This window comes from Aquarana catesbeiana, linkage group LG09 (assembly GCF_042186555.1).
Source record: "Aquarana catesbeiana isolate 2022-GZ linkage group LG09, ASM4218655v1, whole genome shotgun sequence".
NCBI lineage: Eukaryota > Metazoa > Chordata > Amphibia > Anura > Ranidae > Aquarana > Aquarana catesbeiana.
Genome location: NC_133332.1, coordinates 107,923,421 through 107,947,475, shown reverse-complemented (window position 1 = coordinate 107,947,475; position 24,055 = coordinate 107,923,421). Strand labels below are relative to the sequence as shown.

The window sequence follows — 24,055 nt, the reverse complement described above, 5'->3', positions numbered from 1 at the left end:
GTTTATTAAACAGTACACTTACTGTACATAAAAGTCCAAGCTATGATCATGTCACAATCCACAGATCAAACAGATAAATTCTTTGCGAGTTTCAAGCAGCGATTGCGCAGGTGCAGCAGCATGTGTACATGACTATCCTGACGATCGTTTCGTCATAAATGAAATCATCAGGGGTATGTACACATGCCTAATGCTGCTCTTTAAATAGAACCCATTAAGGGACAAGGAAGCGTTGCCATAGGATCTTTACATCCATTGGTAAACAAAACATGTCTCACCATAGGTTAAATGAAAGAATGACCTGTGCAGCCATTGGTAAAAGAGTATGCCCATCAATCAAGGCAAACAGTTGTTCCTAATCAACTAAAAAAAGGGGAATTAAATGCACAGCGTCATCTTGTGGATCATAACAAAATCCCCATAAATATAAAAAACTTGAAAATTAAAATTTAATCTATTGGACATGATTCCTCATCATCCCAAGTATTCACAAAATGGTATATGTAATAATAAAAGCAATATAATCATAATTTGAAAATGGTTAAAATATTAAAAAGTTAAATTATGAGGTTTATAGAACCACACATGCATACACAACATATGTATCCCTAAGGACATCTAAACAATCAATGAAACCTCAAAGTCAGATGGCATATGATGATTAGGTGTCCCTAAAGTCATCTAACCATCTTATTTGACCACAAAATTTGAAGGACAAATGGTGATGAATTTGTGGTGGAGGGAACATCAACTGTTATTAAAACAGTTGATGTCCCAGTCAACATTCAAACCATGAGGCACATGAGAGCCTAAATTGTAGATCCACTTGGTTTTGGCTCTGGAAATATTTCGCTTTCCGTTACTACCTCGCCAATGGGGAACACATTTTTCAAGGGCAATGAAAGTGGTGCCCTTGGGGGTCCCTGTTGTGTTTTAAATCATAATGTTTAGAAACATTATGTTTATCGAAACCCTTTCAAATATTGGCTATATGTTCCACCAGTCTAATATGTAGCATTCGCACAGTACGTACTACATATTTCAAGCCACATGGGCACCTAAGGAGAGACATACAACACATTTAGTCATACATGAAATGAAAGACTTAATGGGATAAGTTACTCCTGTGCCTACTGAGGTAAATTCAGTTATTTTCCTCCCCTTATGTGTATTGATTCTACAGGCCTGACATTTTCCACAAAGGTAATAACCCTTCAGATAATGTAAACATCCCTTGTAATAGAAAAAAAGCATGACAGGACCTCCTAAATATGAGATCTGGAGTCAAAAAGACTAAATATTTACACTAAAATGCAATTAAAAAAAAAGTCATTTGGGAAAAAAAAAAAAAAAAGGCCCTTTTAAGAGCTATGGGCGGAAGTGACGGTATCCTCTTCTTCGGCGGGCGGTCTGATTTCTGATAATAGTGGTGTCTGCGGCGGATTCGCTGCGAGATCACTTTTATCGGTGGCGGGAGAGGGGCCCCTGCTGCTCTCCGGTGTCCTCCGCCGCTTACTGGAGGCGATCGGATGCCTCTCCTTCCGGGGTATGGAGACGGGTGAGGGGAAGATGATCCCCACCTGTCTGCATACCATTGGAGGGCGGAAGCGACGTCAAAACGTCACTTCCGCCCATAGCTCTTAAAGGGCCATTTTTTCTTTTTTTTTTCCTTTCAAATGACAATTTTTTAAATTTATTTTTTATTGCATTTTTGTGTAAATATGAAATCTGAGGTCTTTTTGACCCCAGATCTCGTATTTAAGAGGTCCTGTCATGCTTTTTTCTATTACAAGGGATGTTTACATTCCTTGTAATAGGAATAAAAGTGACATCATTTTTTTTTTTTTAAAGAACTGTGTAAAAATAAAAGGTAAAATAAATAAGAAAAAAAAAAGTTTTTAAATGCGCCCTGTCCCGCCAAGCTCGTGTGCAGAAGCGAACACATATGAAAACTGTGTTCAAACCACAAACGTGAGGTATCGCCGCGATCGTTAGAGCGAGAGCAATAATTCTAGCCCTAGACCTCCTCTAACTCAAAACATGCAACCTGTAGAATTTTTTAAACGTCGCCTATGGAGATTTTTAAGGGTAAAAGTCGCCATTCCACGAGCGGGCGCAATTTTGAAGCGTGACATGTTGGGTATCAATTTACTCGGCATAACATAATCTTTTACAATTTAAAAAAAAATTGGGCTAACTTTACTCTAGTCTCATTTTTTAATTCAAAAAAGTTTATTTTTTCCAAAAAAAGTGCGCTTGTAAGACCGCTGTGCAAATACGGTGTTACAGAAAGTATTGCAATGACCGCTATTTTATTCTCTAGGGTGTTAGAAAAAAAATGTATAATGTTTGGGGGTTATAAGTACTTTTCTAGCAAAAAAAACTTTTTAATTTGTAAACATCAAATCTCAAAAAGAGGCTCGGCCCTTAAGTGGTTAATAACAGTTGATGTTCCCTCCACCACAAATTCATTACCATATGTCCTTCAAATTTTGTGGTCAAATAGGATGGTTAGATGACTTTAGGGACACCTAATCATCATATGCCATCCGATTTTGAGGTTGAATTGAATGGTTTAGATGCCCTTAGGGATACATATGTTGTGTATGCATGTGTGGTTCTATAAACCTCATAATTTTACTTTTTAATATTTTAACCATTTTCTAATTATGTTTATATTTCTTTTATTATTATATAAACTATTTTGTGAATACTTGGAATGACGAGGAATCGTGTCCACTTAATTAAATTTAAATTTTCAATTTTTTTTATATTTATGGGGATTTTGTTTTGATCCACAAGATGGTGCTGTACATTTAATTCCCCCTTTTTTTAGTTGATAAGGAACAACTGTTTGCCTTGATTGATGGGCATACTCTTTTACCAATGGTTGCACAGGTCATTCTTTCACTGAACCTATGGTGAGACATGTTTTATTTACCAATGGATGTAAAGGTAATTTCTATCGGACCTATGGCAACACTTCCTTGTCTCTCAATGGGATTATTTAAAGAGCAGCATTAGGCAGGTGTACGTACCCCTGATGATTTCCTTTATGTCGAAATGTTCACCAGGATAGTCATGTATACATGCTGCTTGAAACTCGCAAAGAATTTATCTGTTTGATCTGTGGATTGTGACATGATCATAGCTTATGTTTTATGTACAGTAAGTGTACTGTTTAATAAACTGAATGTTGAGACAGTATCACATTATGTGGAGTCTTTTTGTCTCCTAAACATTCTGCTATCGAGGCTTCCTAATACTGCATCCTATATCCTGAGTTGCTGTGAACCTCCTGGTGTATACCATCCACGGCCATAGGAGAGTAACATCCAGATTTCCTTCTCAGCGGATCAGAGATCAACCAAGAGCTGTGTGACCTCTCTGAGTAGGAGGTGTCGCTGGCTTTGTGGTAAGCCTCCATTTTATGAATATGGTGATGGGTGTCACACAGTCAGGTGTATGATCGTCATTTCCAAACACTTTTTTCTCCCATGGGACTTGATGGAATCCAGCTCTATATGAATTTTTTGTTTGCACTATTGCACTTTATTCACGTGTGATGTCATTTTACATATGTGTCTTCAGACTTTATTCACAGTTGTGTATATATATATATAATTTTTTTTAGCGCTGCACTCTTTTTACATATATTGTTTGTGTCTGGGTTATAGTGCACAGCTGCTTATTAGCGCGGATATACCCTTTACATTTATTTAAAAAACATGAACATATGCAAACTGTATGTTATACTCTGTGAATAGGGAGAGAAGAAGAGAAAATGCCAACTGCAGAATTGGATGCAAGCTAAAATAACCAATTGTATCTATATAAAAAAAACTAATTATTACTGTCCATGATACAGCAAATGGACTGGAAATGTTGCAGCTGTATAAAAATCATACTTAAGCAAACAGATTCGTATCAAATCTAGGTTACATCATTGCACCCAATTCTAACTCCTTATAATAAAAGTAACTGTAAACGAATATGAGAAGATGCCTTCAATTACCAAAACTTGAATGGTCTTGGTAGAAAGAGTTGCCATAAAAAAACGAGGAAAAGTATTTATTACAACATCACAAAAGACAGGAACTTGGGACAGGCATATTGGTAATAAGATAACTTTAAGACCGTCAAATTACTTTTGATGAACCTGGTGTGTTTACCCATGGGGTAAATGACCAATGATCTGTAAATAGTTTTTTTTTTTTTTTAACAGGAGCCTGTAAAGCATTGCACCTGCGATCATTGGATGCAGTGTCGGGCTCCTGCATACACTTCCTCCAGCTTCCTGTCACTACCTCTATATGGGCTTTCAGTTAAAAAGCTGGAGGAAGTATCAATGGACTATGAGTGCTCCAGGTGTGATGGGACTGCGTTAGGTGGCTATTTGAGCATAGTCCCACCAATAAACAGGGCAAAATGCCTTGTCTCCTATGTAGCCGGTTCACACCACTGTGTTACGGTTGTGTCTGCTGAAAAAAGTACAGGCCATACTTTTTTTTTTTTTTTTTCTAGCGCAGTGCGAGGCAATTCACTGATTAATGTACTAGTCCAAGGAAAAGACTCACCCAAGCTCTTCTGCTATATGGAGGTGAACTGAGTTGGTGCACTGGCTGTGTAGTTCACTGTGGGTCCATAATAGAAGAAATCGCCGGCAACCCAAAGCTTCTTCATATAAGGATTTTACTTGGCACAATAGCAGTGTACAATCCACATGATGCTAATGCGTTTTGGCCGAAGCCTTCCTCAATAGCATAAGTTAACAGCATTAAAAATCAAACCATTTTGTTATAAAAGTTTGATTTTAATGCTGTTAACTTATGCTATAAGGAAGGCTTCGGCCGAAACGTGTTAGAATTATGTGGATTGTACACTGCCATTGTGCCAAATAAAATCCTTCGAAGAAGATAATTTGGGTTGCTGGCAATTTCTTCTATTATAAACGTACTAGTCCATTGAGATCTACAAGTCTGTCTGCTGTGATGGTGGATGGGACTTGTAGTTAATTAATTTACAGATCGTGCACAGATTTAAATGTGACAGCAGCTGCGGAGTAGAGAAACCCCTGCACACTGTCATGGGGAAGTAGGAGGGGTGCTTAGGGACATGTTGCAGCCTAAATATGAGTGTAACATGTTCCTAAAGGTGAACCTGACCTTTTAGCTGCATTCACACCTGAGCGTTTCAAAGTCGTGCGTTTTTAACCGCAATTTTGCCATGTTTTTACAGCGATTTTGTTCAGTTCACCAATGATATATTTTTAAAAAGCAGAAAAACGCCTGTAATCTGCCCCAAAGAAGCTCATGTTCTTTTTTGAGCCTAGGGCATTTTTCAGGCGTTTTGCTTCAGGTGACAAAACGCTCAGATGTGAACAGGTGCCATTGAAATGAATGGGATTTTGCTTGTTGGGTGTTTTTCAGGCTTTTTTTAGGGCGTTCTATGAGCTGAAAACGCTCAGGTGTGAATGCAGCCTTAATAAAAAAAAAAAAAAAAAAGATCCAGAATGGAGGAAGGGATACAAATCCACAGTAGCTGGGGAGGAGGCTGGAGGTTGCAAACAATGACTGACAGATGGGAGGGAACAAGTGCATATCTGTACTGACAGATGGAAGAAAGAACGGGGAAGTGAGAATTAAGGTAGGAGCTTGTTTGTTAAAGAAATGAAAGTGGTGTGCCCATATACACTTGAATGTACGGGCTATGGAAGGAAAGCATATAAAGAGAAGAGTACAGTATGTGTATGACTTCAGAACAGGAAATAAGATGATCAAACATGTGATGAATGTTGACAGAACTGAGCAAGACTGAGTTAGAAAACAGACCTAAAACATAATGAGTAGAAATGTGAAAATAGAAGATGCTGGGATTGGTGAACTGTGGGAATAAAAAGTAAGATCAGCTTATGGTTGGAAAAAAGAATATAATGGGTAGTGTTGAGAAATGTGAAGAATATGATGTCAGGGAGAATGACACTGTGTATTAGAAAATCTATGCAATTAAAACAAACAGAAAAAGGGGGTGAGATTTGGTGAATGAATGTCTGATTACTTTCAGTAAACAAAGTGACAAAAAGTTTTCTATGTGGACTTTGGAGTGTACTTAAAGCGGAGTTCCACCCACAAATGGAAGTTCCGCTTTAAGGGAAGGTGACCCCCTGACATGCCATATTTGACATGTCATTTTTGGGGGAGGGGGGAGGAACGGATACCCTCTAAAAAAAAAAAAAAAAAAAAAAAAAAAGGGTTCCAGCTCCCACTTCCTCCCGGGGCGCCAGAAGTAAGTTTACCTCCCCCGCCTCCCTCTCGGCAATCATCTGGGACATGTCACAGTTCCCAGATGATTGCCCGGCCAGTCGCAGCGCGTGCCCGGCTGTGAAGCCACAGCCAGGCACCACAGTGACAATGCCAGCGCTGCAGAGAGGAGGGAGAGACGAGCGTGGTTTCGTTTCCCCGCATCGCTGGACCCTGAGACAGGTAAGTGTCCGATTATTAAAAGTCAGCAGCTGCAGTATTTGTAGCTCCTGACTTTTAATTTTTTTTTTTGTCAGAATTCCGCTATAAAGCATTTGTAAGGCCCCTTTCACTTTCACACGAGGCGGGCTCCGTTTTTACGGAGCCCGCCTCGGTCCGCTGGCTCAGCGGGAGATCTGTCCGTTGATCTCCGCTGAGCCGGCGGATGACAGGTCCCTCTCTGCTCACTGAGCGGGGAGGGGCTTGTCAGGCGCCGCTGCCGCCTATGGAGGGATCGGACGAAAACGGACAGCGTGTCCGTTTTCGTCAGATCTCACCCGATCCGATCCGCCAGCGACGGATCTGGACGTAGAGCCATACGTCTGCTTTTAGCGGATCGGACGGGGTCGGATGTCAGCGGACATGTCTCCGCTGACATCCGACGCTCCATAGGCTAACATGGATCGCCCGTTCAGGTCCGCCGTCAAAACTGACAGGCGGGCCTGAGCGGTCCGATCGTGTGAAAGGGACCTTAAGGTAAGAGAGAAATTATAATCCCTGTCAGGTTTTTGTTGTCTTCAGTGTCTCCCTTAGGCTCGGTTCACACCAATGCAGTTTGCTTTTGGCTTTTTTGTTTTTTTTTGTGAAGTAGTTGAAAACTGTACAAAGCGTACTCGTGTTTCATTTCAATTAAAGTGCTTGACACTGCATTCTGACTGCTTTTTCAAATTGGCAATCAGAGAATGCAAGTCTAGGCTGCCCAGTTCTAGTAGAGAACCTGGTCTGCATGTCCTTTGGTGTGTGTGATGTTGGAAACTTTTCCCATGTCAAGCTTTAGCTCAGATCTTTACTGGTCTTTTGTTAGACTTCAAATATACTGAGGGCACAGGAGGCGAGGAAGTAGTTATTCTCCATACCTTCTGTGGATACTCAAATATGTCAGATCTACAATCTAGTTTACACTGGTAGGCAGGGATTGCTAGTTGTACAGTTTTTCTGGTACTGATGTGATTTATTGTGTGCTCTTTTTAGTGGCCCATCTGGAGATCACTCACAATTATCACCATGCAGCTGGCCGGTAAGGAACAGTACTTGATAAATACATTTGATTCCCAGACACCCTGAATGTTTGCTGTCCAGAAATGTTACTATATGGCTTGTAATGTGTAGTTTAAGCTCATTCAGGCTGGCAGGTTCCCCAGTGTGGCTTATCCAGGACCATACCTTTGTGATTGCTACAAATAAGCCACACTGGGGAACCTGCCAACGTAAGTCCTTTAGCTACACACTACAAGCCTATTTAGCTTGCAGTGGGTAGCTTAAAGTGGTTGTAAACCCGTACATATACCCAGTGAAGTGACTGGCCTCAGGTGATACAAAGAGATAAAACAAATCCTCTTACATAGGTTGTACCTGTTTATCTGCAGTCTTCTCTACATCCACTTAAACTCAAGAATTTCCAAGTATGTCTGAGTTCAGAAAAAGAATGGGTGGAGAGTTGAAGTTACACTCCGCAGAGCTTAGTGAGGAGAGCTCTGAGAGCTGATTGGAGGTAATTGACACAGGCTGTCAATCAGCTGGAGGTCCCTCCCCATCACCTTTTTTCTCTTGGTGTCAGAAAAACATGTCAGAAATGATTAATGCTGATAGCAGAGTAACAAAGCAGCAGACAGAAATGGCAGTTAGGGTCTTATTTACTAAAGCTGGAGAGTACAAAATCAGGCTAGTTTCTGCATAGAAACCAATCGGCTTCTAACCACAGCTTGTTCAATTAAGCTTTGGCAATGAAACCTGGAAGCTGATTAGTTTCTATGCAGAAGTGAGTCTTATGCCCTGTACACAGGATCGGACATTGATCGGACATTCCGACAACAAAATCCATGGATTTTTTCCGACGGATGTTGGCTCAAACTTGTCTTGCATACACACGGTCGCACAAAGTTGTCGGAAAATCCGATCGTTCTGAACGCGGTGTCGTAAAACACGTACGTTGGGACTATAAATGGGGCAGTAGCCAATAGCTTTCGTCTCTTAATTTATTCTAAACATGCGTGGCACTTTGTGCGACGGATTTGTGTACACGCGATTGGAATTTAACCGATCGGATTTTGTTGTCAGAAAATTTTATAGCCTGCTCTCAAACCTTTGTGTGTCGGAAATGCTGACGGAAAAAGTCCGATGGAGCTCACACAGGATCAGAATTTCTGACAACACAATCCGATCGCACTTTTTCCGTCGGAAAATCTGACCGTGTGTACAGGGCATAAGTTTGCACTCTCCAGCTTTAGTAAATCCCTTTGTGTGCAAAAGCGAGAAGTACACACTATAGAGGGATATGCTTTGTTCATATGCATGTCTGAGGATTACAACCACTTTAAGATACACATATGTGCAAAAACAGCCATCAAATAAGGTGAGGGAACCATATAGTCATCCCATTTTTTTTCTAATTAAGAGAGGAATTCTTAGACATACTTTTTGCCATGTATTATTTTTTTTCTTCGGTAAACCATGGGTATAGCCACCCTGATTTTTAGACTAAGCTGTATCATGTTCAATTAAAATGCCCATAAAGGACCACTATTCTGAACATATTGTATTTTAATTACTGTAATTAATACAGTTAGTGACAATATTCGGAAAATGGAAAAACAAAGTTTGAAATAAGGTTGTTGTGGTCAAAAGCCTCATTTCTTCGCTTCAGTGTCTGTTAACCTTGTGACTGCAGATAACATTTTGATTACATCACGTCTGACCCTCTCGAACATGACTCTTGTTATTGCCTACTGTTTTTTAAATGATTTTGTTGTATTTTCTCTATAGAAAAATGGTTTGATAAAGAGTTCTTTAGGGATCTTCAGACTTACAAAATTAGGAACATGGAGTTTTAAATTTGAATGTGTGATTCGGGGCATAATAAATAAGGAAACATTGGCTACACCATATATGTTGCAAGAGCAAGCTGGCCTTGTGTCACTCTGTGGCCCTTTTAAATCCTTTTAGTTTAACTCCAAGGGTTTAACACATCTGTGTGCTGTGCCTAACTTTGGCTGCAGATGTATATTTATATTTTATACTTCTTGGGAGTAAATTGGCAGCCAAAAATGTGTATTTGCTTTTCAGGTGTGACTTTTTTTTTTTCTTATTTTATCAATTGGACAAATTTCAAAACGTTTTGGGCTTGTGAATGAAATCTGGAGAAAACCTAAAGTAGTTGCTCATATCAGATATTCAGGTTTAATACTTTATAAAAGGGAAGGAATCTGATTGGCTGCTCTCCATAGTGGTTCCACTTTTGCTCTTTTTTGTTTTTTTGTACATCAGCTCTGTGACTAGAAACTGTTTATTTTGGGAAGCCACACGTGGGCTAACTAGATTCACTTTGCGTAGTCTGTTTCTCATTAATATCCCTTTCTTGTCTATTTCTGCAGGGAGGAGAAAAGGAAAGAAGTAATGAACGAGGCTGGCCAGTAGCAGAGAGTTCAGTGTGGCAGACAGAAGAAAGGCGAAGGTCTAAGCAGACCAGGAAGGAATATTTCAAGGTATTTGAATATACAATAGTGTCCTTCGCATGTTGCTTTTTATTAAAACTCTCTTATGCATTTTTCTTGGTATTTTTGCTGTGTTAACGTGCAATTTTTTGTTTCTGTATTAATCATTTCACTTTGCACTCTTTGCATTTCCATATAGAGCTGATCAAGTTATCAATGCCCTTGAAAAGCAGTCCATGTGTATTCCTATGGCTTTGGCTTCTGAAAAAATTTTATAGAGCCATTTGTAAAGCAAGTTTTTAAGCAGTCTCATAGTCCTTAAATGCAACCTCCAGTTTTTCTGTGTGCATGTAGAAAAAATCATAACATAAGTGCTAACATTCACTTTAACCCTTTCTTGACCAGATGGCACTGAAGCCTAGATGCCAGGACCAAATTTATTAGCATTGGTTAACTTGACAATACCGCTATAATTAATTTGCCCATCTAAGTTTTTACAGATATAAGACTTTTAAATGTATGGTTTTTAGGTTTTCAATCCTATTTTTTTTCAAGTGTATTTCACAGACAGACATAGCTGGTTGCCTTTTACAGTGGCAGTGCAGTTATCCTGTAAATGAATTTGTTTTGACTGATTCAATTATTATATATTATATTCCCCCCCAAAATAGGGGGCCGCAGGTGGTCTGTGAGGCGGTAGTATACCGCACTATCACCGCCACCGCCATTGCCAGGTGCAGGCCCCATCACTGCCGGCCTCCCTCCTTCCTTCTCCACCCCCAGCCTTCCTCCACGCTTATCCAGCAGAAGGTCGGCTCACGCGGGAAGCGCTCGTTTGTTTGAAAGACGAGGGGGGGCGCGGTAGGGGGGGCGGAGCGCCAGCGCAGCGTCCAGCATGCTCAGACGCCCACATTGCCGGCTGTAAGGCTATAAGAGGCACACTTTATAGGTGCACACAGCCTTTGGAGGGACACAGAGCTGAAGGTCGCATGTAAGGTGGGACACAGGCATTCCCCAGGCAGCATTTACTAAAGAAACACTAGACTGGGCATTGGTAGCAGGGCTGTTGCTAGACTACATCGCTCAGCAGTCAGTGTTCATTTTTGTGATACCTCTTGCTTTGCACTATGAAGAGGTTCAAATACCCCAAGAACCAGAGGCTCTAGGGGATCTCCTTCGGGTTCTGAGGGCCCCCTGTCTGCAGCATCCTCCCCCCCCCCCCCCTGAGGGGCCAGGGACGGCTAGCCAGGGAGAGCCGTTGGGGTCAGGGGCTACACCTGCTTCTGGCACTTCAGCCCCTGTATATATTACGCAGGAGGTTTTTTCCTCAACCATTAATGGTTTAGAGGAAAGATTAATGGCCGTGATCACATCTTCACTCAGTGGAAGAAAACGCACTAGGCCTTCCTCTGCTACCCAGGACCCTCAGGCTGAGGAGCTCTGGGATAGGGGAGAAGAATCCGTTTCAGACGGATGATTCCTATTCAGAGGAATCAGGTGGAGAAGGGCCCTCTGCAGCTTCTCAGGATGAGAAAGTCTTAGTGCAGATCCTTGCTGGATTGGTTCACTCCACATTTAAGTTGCCCGTATCTGAATCGGTTAAAGAACCCTCTTCTTCGTTGGGGTCACTGAAGCCTCCTCAAACAGCACATGCTTTTCCTGTTCATAATTTTCCAACGAAAAAGTTTTCAACACTTTATCCTATGGAAGAAAAGTTTATTAAGATGTGGGGAATACCGGCCGGTGATGCCGCCATTTCCTCCGTAAATAAAAGTTTGACTTGTCCTGTAGACAATGCTCAGGGATCCTGTGGATAAAAAGATGGAATCCCTGTTGAAAGATGTTTTCGCCTTAGCAGGTTCAGTGGCTCAACCTGCAGTAGCAGCGATTGGACTCTCTCAATACGTAAGAGACCATGTTAAGCAGGTCATCAAAGTTTTACCTGAACAGCAGGCCCAGGGGTTGGCTAACCTTCCAGCGGCCTTATGTTTTGCCGTTGATGCCATCAGAGATTCTATCATGCAGACCTCTCGTCTTTCACTTGGGTTGGTGCATATACGTAGAATCTTATGGTTAAAGAATTGGTCAGCTGAAGCACCATTTAAGAAGCTCCTGGCTGGGTTTCCATTTCGTGATGCAAGGCTGTTTGGAGAAGACTTGGATAACTATATCCAAAGGATCTCTAGTGGGAAAAGCACTCTTTTACCTGTTAAGAGAAAGAGTAAGCGTCCCTCTTTGAAACGGACTCTTTCCCCAGTGCCAGGGGCATCAGCCTCCAGGCAGTCGCGACGGCCTCCTCTGTCTGGGTCAAGAAACAAGAGTCCAAGAGTCAACCCCAGGGACAAAAGAAGCCCTGGGGGAAGAAGTCTACTAGACAAGACACTAAGGCCTCTTTATGAAGGGGCACCCCCGCTCGCCCGAGTGGGGGGAAGACTGCTACAGTTCTCAAAGCTCTGGCAGGAGGACTTCCAGAACAGATGGGTAATCTCCACGGTAGCCTTAGGTTACAAACTGGAGTTCCAAGATTTTCCCTCTCCTCGTTTCCTCAGGTCAAATGTCCCCAGGGATCCAGAGAAAAAGCAGTCGCTCCTTCTAGCGTTAGAGCGGCTTTTATCGCAAGAGGTCATTATGGTGGTTCCCACGAAGGATCAAGGATTGGGCTTCTATTCCAACCTTTTTATGGTCCAAAAGCCAAATGGGGATGTCAGACCCATTCTGGATCTAAGGGATCTGAATCGATTCCTAAAGATTCGGTCTTTCTGCATGGAATCAATTCGGACAGTAGTCTCTATCCTGCAGGGAGGAGAATTTCTGGCATCGATAGACATCAGAGATGCATATCTGCATGTGCCCGTTTTTCCTGCTCATCAGATGTTCCTGCGCTTCGAGATAGGAGGGCGCCATTTCCAGTTTGTGGCTCTGCCTTTCGGGATAGCCACTGCACCTTGAGTGTTTACAAAGATCTTGGCTCCTCCTCTGGCCAGATTAAGTGCTCAAGGTATAACTGTCATAGCATACCTAGACGACCTGCTCTTGATAGACCAGTCGATAGCCTCTTTGAACGGGAGCTTGAGGACCACAGTCAAGTATCTGGAACACATAGGTTGGATTCTCAACCTAGAAAAATCTTTCCTAAAACCAGTAAGAAGACTGGAGTATTTGGGTCTGATCATAGATACAAGCCAGGAGAAAGTATTTCTACCTCAGGCAAAGATCACTGCTTTAAGGGAGCTGTTTCTGGTAGTCAGGACCAAGAAGGGTCCTTCTGTCCGCCTTTGTATGAGGCTGCTAGGAAAGATGGTGTCTTCATTTGAAGCAGTTCCCTATGCTCAGTTTCATTCAAGACTGCTGCAACACAGTATCCTGTTGACCTGGAACAAGAAGGTTCAGGCATTAGACTTTCCAATGCACCTGTCTCATGCGGTGCGTCAGAGCCTCAATTGGTGGTTAATACCCGAAAACCTGCAGAAGGGAAAATCCTTTCTACCAGTTACCTGGGCGGTGGTAACAACGGATGCCAGTCTTTCGGGTTGGGGAGCAGTTCTGGAACAGTCTGCGGTCCAGGGGGTATGGTCCAAAACCGAGAGTACCTTACCCATCAACATTCTGGAGCTCCGTGCGGTATATCTAGCCCTAAGAGCCTGGACTCTCAGGCTACAGGGTTGCCCAGTCAGGATCCAGTCCGTCAATGCCACAGCAGTGGCTTATATCAATCATCAGGGAGGCACCAGGAGCCGAGCTGCTCAAAGAGTGAACCAGATCTTTGTCTGGGCAGAGAAGCAGGTGCCATGCATATAAGCAGTTTTCATTCCAGGGATAAAGAACTGGCAGGCGGACTATTTAAGTCACCAGCAGTTACTCCCAGGGGAATGGTCTCTGCATCCCGACGTCTTTTGGGCCATATGCCAAAGATGGGGGGTTCCAGATGTAGATCTCTTTGCATCCAGATTCAACAGAAAGATAGACAGATTTGTAGCAAGGACAAAGGATCCTCTTGCATACGGTACGGATGCGTTGGTGATTCCGTGGCATCGGTTCTCACTGATTTATGCGTTCCCGCCTATTCTGCTACTGCCACGACTTCTTCGCAGGATCAGGCAAGAAAGGAAGTCGGTACTTCTGGTAGCTCCCGCCTGGCCCAGGAGGACTTGGTATGCAGAAATAGTAAGAATGACGGTGGGTTCCCCGTGGACCCTACCGTTACGCCCAGACTTGTTGTCTCAGGGTCCAGTGTTCCATCCTGCCTTACAAATGCTAAATTTGACGGTTTGGCTATTGAAACCCACATTCTGAAGAGTCGTGGGCTTTCAGGTCCTGTGATATCTACCTTGATCAATGCAAGGAAGCCAACTTCCAGAGTAATTTACCATAGAGTCTGGAAAGCTTATGTATCCTGGTGTGAATCCAGGGGCTGGCATCCCAGAAAATATGTGATAGGTAGAATTCTTGATTTTCTACAATTGGGATTAGAGATGAAGCTACCATCAAAGGCCAGGTATCGGCCTTATCAGTATTATTTCAATGGCCACTTGCTACACATTCTTTGGTCCGAAACTTTATGCAGGGGGTGACGCATCTTAACCCTCCAGTTAAGGCGCCCCTAAACCCCTGGGACTTAAATTTGGTTCTGTCTGTTTTACAGAAACAGCCTTTTGAACCAATACGTCAAATTCCTTTGGTCTTGTTGACAAGAAAGTTAATTTTTCTGGTAGCCATTTGTTCAGCTAGAAGAGTATCAGAATTGGCAGTTCTTTCCTGTAAGGAGCCTTATTTGTTTGTACACAAGGATAGAGTGGTATTGCACCCTCATCCTAGTTTTTTACCGAAGGTGGTTTCAGATTTTCATCTAAACCAAGATACTGTTCTGCCTTCCTTTTTTCCAGATCCCTGTTCTTCGAAGGAAAGGTCACTTCATTCTTTGGATGTAGTAAGAGCAGTCAAGGCCTATCTGGAAGCAACTGCTCAAATTCGCAAGACGGATGTTCTGTTCGTGCTGCCAGAGTGTCCCAATAGAGGACAGGCAGCATCAAAAGCTACCATTTTTAAATGGATTCGGCAAATGATTATTCAAGCTTACGGCTTGAAACTGAAGATTCCTCCGTTTCAGATTAAGGCACATTCCACAAGGGCTATTGGTGCTTCTTGGGCAGTGCATCACCAGGCCTCTATGGCTCAAATCTGTAAGGCCGCAACCTGGTCTTCAGTCCATACATTCACCAGATTTTATCAGGTAGATGTGAGAAGGCATGAGGATATCGCCTTTGGGCGTAGTGTGCTTCAGGCAGCGGTACAGGGTCCTCAGGTCTGATTGCACCCTACTTGGTTGTGGTTCCTCTCCCCTCAGATAGCATTGCTCTGGGACATCCCATCAGTTATTACTGAGGCTCTGTGTCCCGTGATGTACGAGAAAGAAAATAGGATTTTTTAATAACAGCTTACCTGTAAAATCCTTTTCTTTTGATGTACATCACGGGACACAGAGGTTCCGCCCCTCTTCTAATACACTTATATTGCTTTGCTACAAAACTGAGGTATCCCTGTAAGGGGAGGGATTATATAGGGGGTTGAACTTCCTGGTTAGGGTGTGCCAGTGTCCAATCACCTAGTGATACCCTATAACCCATCAGTTATTACTGAGGCTCTGTGTCCTGTGATGTACATCAAAAGAAAAGGATTTTACAGGTAAGCTGTTATTAAAAAATCCTATTTTTCTACCTGATTTAACAGTGTCTTCCAGCGATCACATGACTTCAGATGATTCCAGGCTCTCTGCTCTTCTCCTCCCCGGATGACGCTGGAGCTATCAAACGGGGAGACCTGAGAGCCTGGAGTCATGTGATTGCTGGAAGACACTGCTAAGGTATAAATTGGCTTTTTTTTTTATAACGCACAGGCACTAGGGCTTTTTATGTGACAGAGGGGATGATATAATGATCAGTTAGTGTCTTAACCACTTTAATGGGACGTTTTGCCACGTTTACATGTTGCGTTTAGCCGCGTTTGCGTTTTAGAGGCATGTTTTTTTTTTTCTTCTTTAAATAGTAAAACATTTATCTCCAATGCCTGTAAATGAAACGCGGCTAAACACAAGTTACCACATTTACACACGTTTACAAGCTGTTACAGGCATTTGCCGTTTCAAATGCCTCTGAACATCTATCCTGAACGCATTTTTTTGCTTTCCAAAAAATGCTTCTAATCTCAACTGCCTAGAAATGACTATAAACATTTCTGTGTACATGTACTGATAAGATATTATAGAGGAGAGTTCAGGGGCAGCTGAAAAAAATGCCCAAATGCTCCTAAACGTCCATTTTACCAGCAGCAGTGTACATGAAGCCTTAATGACACCTAACTCCTGCAGTCTAACCTTTTTTGTAGAACCCATAATTCCATGACATGAGGTTGTGCCTAGTATCTCCCCAAACCTTATTTTCCTATTAACCTCAGCTGCATTTTAACAGTCATGTCACTAGGTGGCAGCATTGGCCTACAAATACTTTATCATATATTTATATATAGATATGCGTGTGTGTGTGTTATATGTATATAGAGCGAGATAAAATATATATAATTTTTAACAGCCCTACAGGGTGTTAATACCCTAGAATCACAAGTTTAGTTTCCAGAAGGGGGTAGTACCTGAGTTTAAATTCAGGCTTATACCCTCATCTACATGCCCCATATCTTCAACAGTTTTCTCTGTTTTTCCCAGTTTCTACAAAGATGCATACACCTCCCAAGGGTATCTACACCACTATTGCATGCATGCTATGAAACCTAGTTAAATTAAGAATTTATGGGACTTGCACTTGGCCACATTTTAAGGCAAGACTGCTGCACTAGATAAAGTCCTGAATACTGGACCACCACAAATTCTATAAAAATAATATTGCGCTGTCGCTTAAAAGTGTCACATGTGAACCAAAAATTTAAATAATATTATTTGATACCTTCCTATATCCACTACCAAGTTAATAACAAAATATAGTGCAATTCATGTATGAAAATGTACAAAATAAACATTCCCCATAAAGTGCAAAAAAATTCCATAAGTGAATAAATAAAATTAACAAACCAATAATTCATAAACAAATAGAATAAAAATCAAAATAAAGTCCATCCAAGTGCACTGAAAGTGCTCTGTGCTGAAGGTTTCTATGAAAGTGCTTCTGTATCACACCTGTGCTCCTCAGGGCAATCGGGCTGCTTATGAGACCAAAAGATATCACAAAGGAGATCATAAATGCTTAAAGGTGTTCCCCCCTGGATGACTGACAGTTGCTCTTGACCAGTCCCTACTTGTGGTGGTATATTCCACAAGCCTGGTCCGGCATGTGCATGGGTTAAAAACAATCCCATTAATGTAATATCAAGTAGAACATCATTACTGCTGCAAAGGCCGAGGTAAGTAAATCTGATCTCTGAAGATCTGGGTAATGAGGATGATGGCCAGGTCCTTTGGCCTCTGGAGCGTTGAGGCAATGGATGAGGAGGTCGCTGGCAGTTATCTACATTCAAGGAATGCTAAATCGGCACTTGGATAGGTGTGATGTTTAGAAACGTAAAGGATTTTTCAAGGCAAAAGGTTTTTTTATCTTAATGCACTCTATGCAATAAGATAAAAAAACCTTTTGTGTGTAGCAGGCCCCCCAGCACCCCCTAATACTTACCCTGAGCCCCATCTCGCTCCAGCGATGTCCACAATTACCTTGGCCATCCGGGACTCTCCTCCTGATTGGCTGGGGCACAGCCATGGTGCCATTGGCTCCCGTGGCTGTCAATCAAAGTCAGTTAGACAAACGGGAGGGAGGGTTCCGGGCCGGGTTGGGGCTCCATGTCTGAATGGATACACGGAGCCCTGACTCAGCTCGGGTGACCCATAGCCAGCTGCTGGTCTATGGGGGCACTCATCAGGAGGGAGGGGCCAGGAGCAGCAAAGAGGGACCTGAGAAGACGAGGATCCGGGCTTCTCTGTGCAAAAGCAACTGCACAGAAGAGGTAAGTATAACATGTTTGTTTTTTTTTTTAAAGCGAGAATTTACAATCATTTTAAATAGAGCTTGAAGGAGATCTGGTTTCTGGTTGGTAGTGTGAAGGTCTTGTTTTCTTTGTGGATCAGAACATGTAGGAGATACAGTAAGGGAAAAAAGTATTTGATCCCCTGCTGATTTTGTACATTTGTCCACTGACAAAGACATGATCAGTCTATAATTTTAATGGTAGGTTTATTTTAACAGTGAGAGACAGAATAACAACAACAAAAATCCAGAAAAACTAATTTAAAAAAAGTTTTAAATTGATTTGCATTTTAATGAGTGAAATAAGTATTTGATCCTCTATCAATCAGCAAGATTTCTGGCTCCCAGGTGTCTTCTATACAGGTAACAAGATGAGATTAGGAGCACTCTCTTAAAGGGAGTTCTCCTAATCTCAAGCATGTTACCTGTATAAAAGACACCTGTCCACAGAAGCAATTGATCAATCAGATTACAATCTCTCCACCATGGCCAAGACCAAAGAGCTGTCCAAGGATGTCAGGGACAAAATTGTAGACCTACACAAGGCTGGAATGGGCTACAAGGCATCGCCAAGCAGCTTGGTGAGAGGGTGACAACAGTTGGTCCCTCCGTCTGGGGCTCCATGCAAGATCTCATCTCGTAGAGTTTCAATGATCATGAGAACAGTGAGGAATCAGCCCAGAACTACATGGGAGAATCTTGTCAATGATTTCAAGGCAGCTGGGATCAAAGCCACCAAAAACAAGTGGTAACACAATACGCCATGAAAGAACTGAAATCCTGCAGCGCCCGCAAGGTCCCTCTGCTCAAGAAAGCACATGTACAGGCCCGTCTGAAGTTTGCTAATGAACATCTGAATGATGAGGAGAACTGGGTGAAAGTGTTGTGGTTAGATGAGACCAAAATCGAGCTCTTTGGCATCAACTCCACTCGCCATGTTTGGAGGAGAAGGGATGCTGATTATGACCTTAACCACTTCAATACCAGGCTATATCCTGGGCGGGCGTCATATGACGTCCTCGGCTTCTCGCCGCATGGGGGATGAGGTGTGTCCCTCAGACACAGCCCATCACAGATCCGTGTAAAGAGCAAATAAAAAATAGCTTTTTAGCACCTGACCGGCTGTGTCCAATCACAGCCGGTCACATGTACTGCCCACGTGTACGGCGCTCGGGCATGCCCCTAGGGCGCACGCAGAGCGGCGATCGGGACGAGGCTTGTCACCCTGACACAGCCCAACCCAGATCGCAGTAAAGAGCCAATGAAATTGGCTCTTTACCGTGTGACGGGCTGTGTTCAATCACAGCCGGTCACAGAATGTCAACAAACTGCAGTAACTAGATGTTACCGGGTTCTCCTCCTCACACACCGATTGTGTGTGAGAAGGAGATTGCGGTAACATCTCGTTACCGCTTACAGTGCACACCAACACACACTGATTGCCCCCCCCCCCCCCATAACAGGTTCAATACTGGGCATTTTCACCCCCTTCCTTCCCAGACCAATTTTTAGTTTTCAGCGCTGTCGCACTTTGAACGACAATTGTGCGATCGTGCGACGTTGTACCCAAACAAAATTGACGTCCTTTTTTTCCCCACAAATAGAGCTTTCTTTTGGTGGTATTTGATCACCTCTGCGGTTTTTATTTTTTGCGCTATAAACAAAAGAAGAGCGACAATTTTGAAAAAAACACAATATTTTTTACTTTTTGCTATAATAAATATCCCATTTTTTTTTTTTTTTTTAAATAATTTTTTCCTCAGATTTGGCCGATATGTAGTCTTCTACATATTTTTGGTAAAAGAAATCGCAATAAGCGTATATTGATTGGTTTGCGCAAAAGTTATAGCGTCTACAAAATACGGGATAGATTTATGGCGTTTTTTAAAAAAAAAATATTTATTTTTTTTTACTAGTAATAGCGGCGATCGCGATTTTTTTTTCGTGACTGCGACATTATGGCGGACACATCGGACATTTTTGACACATTTTTGGGACCATTCACATTTATACAGCGATCAATGCTATAAAATTGCATTGATTACTGTGTAAATGTGACAGGCAGTGAAGGGGTTAACCACTAGGGGGACACAAGGGGTTAAATGTGTTTCCTAGGGAATGCTTCTAACTGTAGGGGGCGGGGACGTACAAGGGGAGGAGACTGATCAGTGTTCCGCTGTACTGGGAACACAGATCGCTCTCCTCTCACCTAACAGGACGTGGATCTGTGTGTTTACACACACAGATCTACGGTTCGGGCCGGTTAACGGGCAATCGCAGGTGCCCGGCGGACATCGCGGCTGCTGGGCACACGCACCGGGTCCCGAGCAACGCGGCGCGCGAGCCACCTAGATGGCCGGGAATCCGAGGCCGTCATATGACGTTCACCCAGGATGGGAGATCCCATCTGTGGACGTCATATGTACATACGCGGGTAGGGAAGTGGTTAATAAAGAGGACTTGTCACCAGCTATCAAAGTACCTGTCACCACCCATCAAAGTACCTGTCGCAGTTCATCTGAGTACCCGAGTACCTGTCACAGTTCATCTGAGTACACGAGTACCTGTCACAGCCCATCTGAGTACCTATCACTGCCCATCTGAGTACCTGTCACCACCTATCAGAGTACCCGAGTACCTGTCACCAGGCCATCAGAGTACCCGAGTACCTGTCACCAGGCCATCAGAGTACCCGAGTTCCTGTCACCAGGCCATCAGAGTACCCCAGTTCCTGTCACCAGGCCATCAGAGTACCCGAGTTCCTGTCACCAGGCCATCAGAGTACCCGAGTTCCTGTCACCAGGCCATCAGAGTACCCGAGTTCCTGTCACCAGGCCATCAGAGTACCCGAGTTCCTGTCACCAGGCCATCAGAGTACCCGAGTTCCTGTCACCAGGCCATCAGAGTACCCGAGTTCCTGTCACCAGGCCATCAGAGTACCCGAGTTCCTGTCACCAGGCCATCAGAGTACCCGAGTTCCTGTCACCAGGCCATCAGAGTACCCGAGTTCCTGTCACCAGGCCATCAGAGTACCCGAGTTCCTGTCACCAGGCCATCAGAGTACCCGAGTTCCTGTCACCAGGCCATCAGAGTACCCGAGTACCTGTCACCAGGCCATCAGAGTACCTGTCACCAGGCCATCGGAGTAACTGAGTACCTATCTGCAGCCCATGTCTCATAGAATATACGTTGGGGTGTTTGCGTTTTCCTAAATGGGGTCATTTTGTGGGTAATTTCACTGTCCTGGTACTCCAGGGCCTTCAAAAGTGTGATAGGTAGGAATAAAATGAGAGTGTAATTTATGCTGCTAGAACTCCTGAAGGTACTACTTCAATGTTGGGCCTTTGTATGTGACCAGGCTGTGTAAAAGTCTTACACATGGGATATCGCCATACTCAGGAGGAGCAGCAGAATGTGTTTTGGGGTGTAATTTTTGCTATATACATGCTTTGAGTTAGAAATATCTTATAAGCTGACCACTTTGTGTAAAAAAAAAAAAAAAAAAAAAAATGTTTTCATTTTCTTTTCACGTTTTCCGAAGACTTGTGGCAAAAAACGAACCGTTCAAAAGACTCATTATACCTCATAGAATAGACGTTGGGGCGTTTGCTTTCCAAAATGGGGTCATTTTGTGGGTAATTCCACTGTCCTGATGCTCCAGGGCCTTCACAAATGTAATAGGTCGTTAGGAAATTAGAGGTGTAATTTGCGCTCCCTGCATGTTGGACCTCTCTGTGTGGCCAGGCTGTGTAAAAGTCACACACATGTGGTATCGCCATACTCGGGACAAGTAGCAGAATGTATTTTGAGGTGTAATTGGAAGTATGCATATGCTGTGTGTGAGAAATAACTTGTTATTATGACAATTTTGTGGGGGAAAAAAAAATCTTCATTTTCCCAAGAATTGTGGGAAAAAATGACAACTTCAAAAAACTCACCATGCCTCTTACTAAATACATTTGACTGTCTACTTTTCAAAAAGGGGTCATTTGGGGGGTATTTGTACTTTCCTGACATTTCAGGGCCTCAAGAAATGAGATTGTCAGTCAGTGCATCAGGTGTGATCAATTTTCAGTGATTTGCACCTAATGCAGACTAAATAATATCCACTAATTTGGGTTATTTTTACCAAAGAGATGTAGCAGTTTAAATTTTGGCCCAAATTTATGAACAAAAATGACTTATTTGCAAAATGTTATCATCGTAACTAAAAAAAAATTGTGTTTTTTTCCCCAAAATTTTCACTCATTTTTCCTTGTCAAAAGAAGTTTATTGAGTATACAATGTTATAAAGATACATAAAGTAAGTTTACAAGGATCTATAAAGTAAGCTCATTGTTTTACAGTAGGGTTTATATAGGTAAATATCATGAAATTTCAAATATTAAACATTGGGTTCACGTAAACCTAAATTAAAGATATATATCATTTCCTTAGTTACTTTTGTAGGTATTTAAATGATTTATACCTACTATACATATTGTTTACAAGTAGAGTGTATATAGGTCAAATAAATTCTGATAATGAGCTTTAATCGTAAGGTGGAGAAAAGGAAAGAGAAAGAAGAAAAAGGGTTGAAAGGTAGAGGTATGGTCCACAAGGTTGTCCCGCTCGTCAGTTTATTATTCTTTTTAGTTCTCTTTGAAGCCTTAGAATGGGTGTCTCTGTAAGTCATTTAATCTGTTACCATGGCAACAGGACAGAGTCATTGAAGTTTGACAGGAACTGTTGTTTTATCCAAGGATGCCAAAGTTTTTCAAATTTTGGAATTTGATTTTGATCGATGGCTACCATCTTAGCATGGGACATTGTATTATTCATTCTGTGAATTGTTTCTGCTAGTACCAATGTAGGAGATTTCCATGCCTTGGCCACTGTTTGTTTTGCAGCCGTTATTAGTTGGATCATAAGTTTGAATTGAGAGAGTGTTAACCATTCCGGTTTTAGATTAAGTAAAGTTAAATATGGATCTGGTTGTATTATTTTTTTAAATATTTTAGATGCAATCACGAAGACTTCCTTCCAGAAGGTTTGGATTACTGGGCACGTCCACCATATGTGTAAATATGTGCCTATTTCTGGGCATCCTCGAAAACAAAGAGCTGAGGTATTAGGTGAATATTTTGCCACTCTAGCGGGTACAAGGTACCAGCGAGTTAGGACTTTATAATTTGTCTCCAGTGCTAAGATGTTGGGTGAAGATGACTTAGATGTGAGCCATATGTTAGACCAGTCCGTGTCTTCTAAAGTTCGTCCCAGGTCCTCCTCCCACCTCTGAACGTAAGAGGGTCTATTAAGATTTGCTACTCCATATAATTGATTATAAAGTGATGAAATTGTACCTTTAGCAAATGGATCTTTTGTACAGATTGATTCAAAAATGGATAATTGGGATAATGGTGTATCCCCCTTTAGGAATGGTGTATAGAAATTTTTGATTTGGAGATATCTAAATATCTCAGAGTTTGGTAGATCATATTTTTCTCTAAGTGATGGGAATGAAAGGAATGATTTAGATGCTATGAAGTCATTTAGTGTCTGAATGCCTGATGTTGTCCAAGCTTTAAAAGAATTTGGGTAGATCCATGCCGGATAAAAGGCCGGATTTCTGATAAAAGAAAGGAGAGGATTGTGTGGAGATTGTAACTGATATTTGGTTTTTAGTTTATCCCAGAGAGATAAGAAGTGTTTAGTTATGGGATTATGAATTTTAAAGCGGTCTTTAGGATCAAGCCATAATAAATTTGATATTAATAGAGGGTCATTTTCTGAAGCCTCTATAAATACCCATAATGGGATTTCCTGTTTTGCATGGTATTTGGACAGACTGGCCAAATGTGCTGCTCTGTAGTAGTTAGTAAAATTAGGGTATCCCAGGCCTCCTTTATTTTTGGGAAGATGTAGTGTGTGTATAGGTATACGTGGTTTAGAAGAGCCCCATATAAACGAAGTTGCTCTTTTTTGTACTATTCTCAAAAAATAGGAAGGAATTGGAATAGGGAGGACTCTGAATGGATAAAGCAATTTGGGTAGAATAGTCATTTTGATTGCATTAATCTTCCCTATCCAGGATAAAGGAAGTTGC

General features: G+C 42.2%; 1 protein-coding gene across 3 annotated transcripts in view; it reads left to right on the top strand.

Annotated features, from left to right (window-relative positions):
• LRCH2 (leucine rich repeats and calponin homology domain containing 2) overlaps positions 1-24,055 on the top strand; it is a 226,533-nt gene that overhangs the window by 108,362 nt on the left and 94,116 nt on the right. For all 3 annotated transcript variants that reach the window (XM_073599129.1, XM_073599128.1, XM_073599127.1), the window contains 2 exons: positions 7,491-7,536; positions 9,890-10,000. In XM_073599129.1, coding sequence (XP_073455230.1) covers positions 7,491-7,536; positions 9,890-10,000 — 157 coding nt within the window. The remainder of the gene's footprint in view (positions 1-7,490; positions 7,537-9,889; positions 10,001-24,055) is intronic.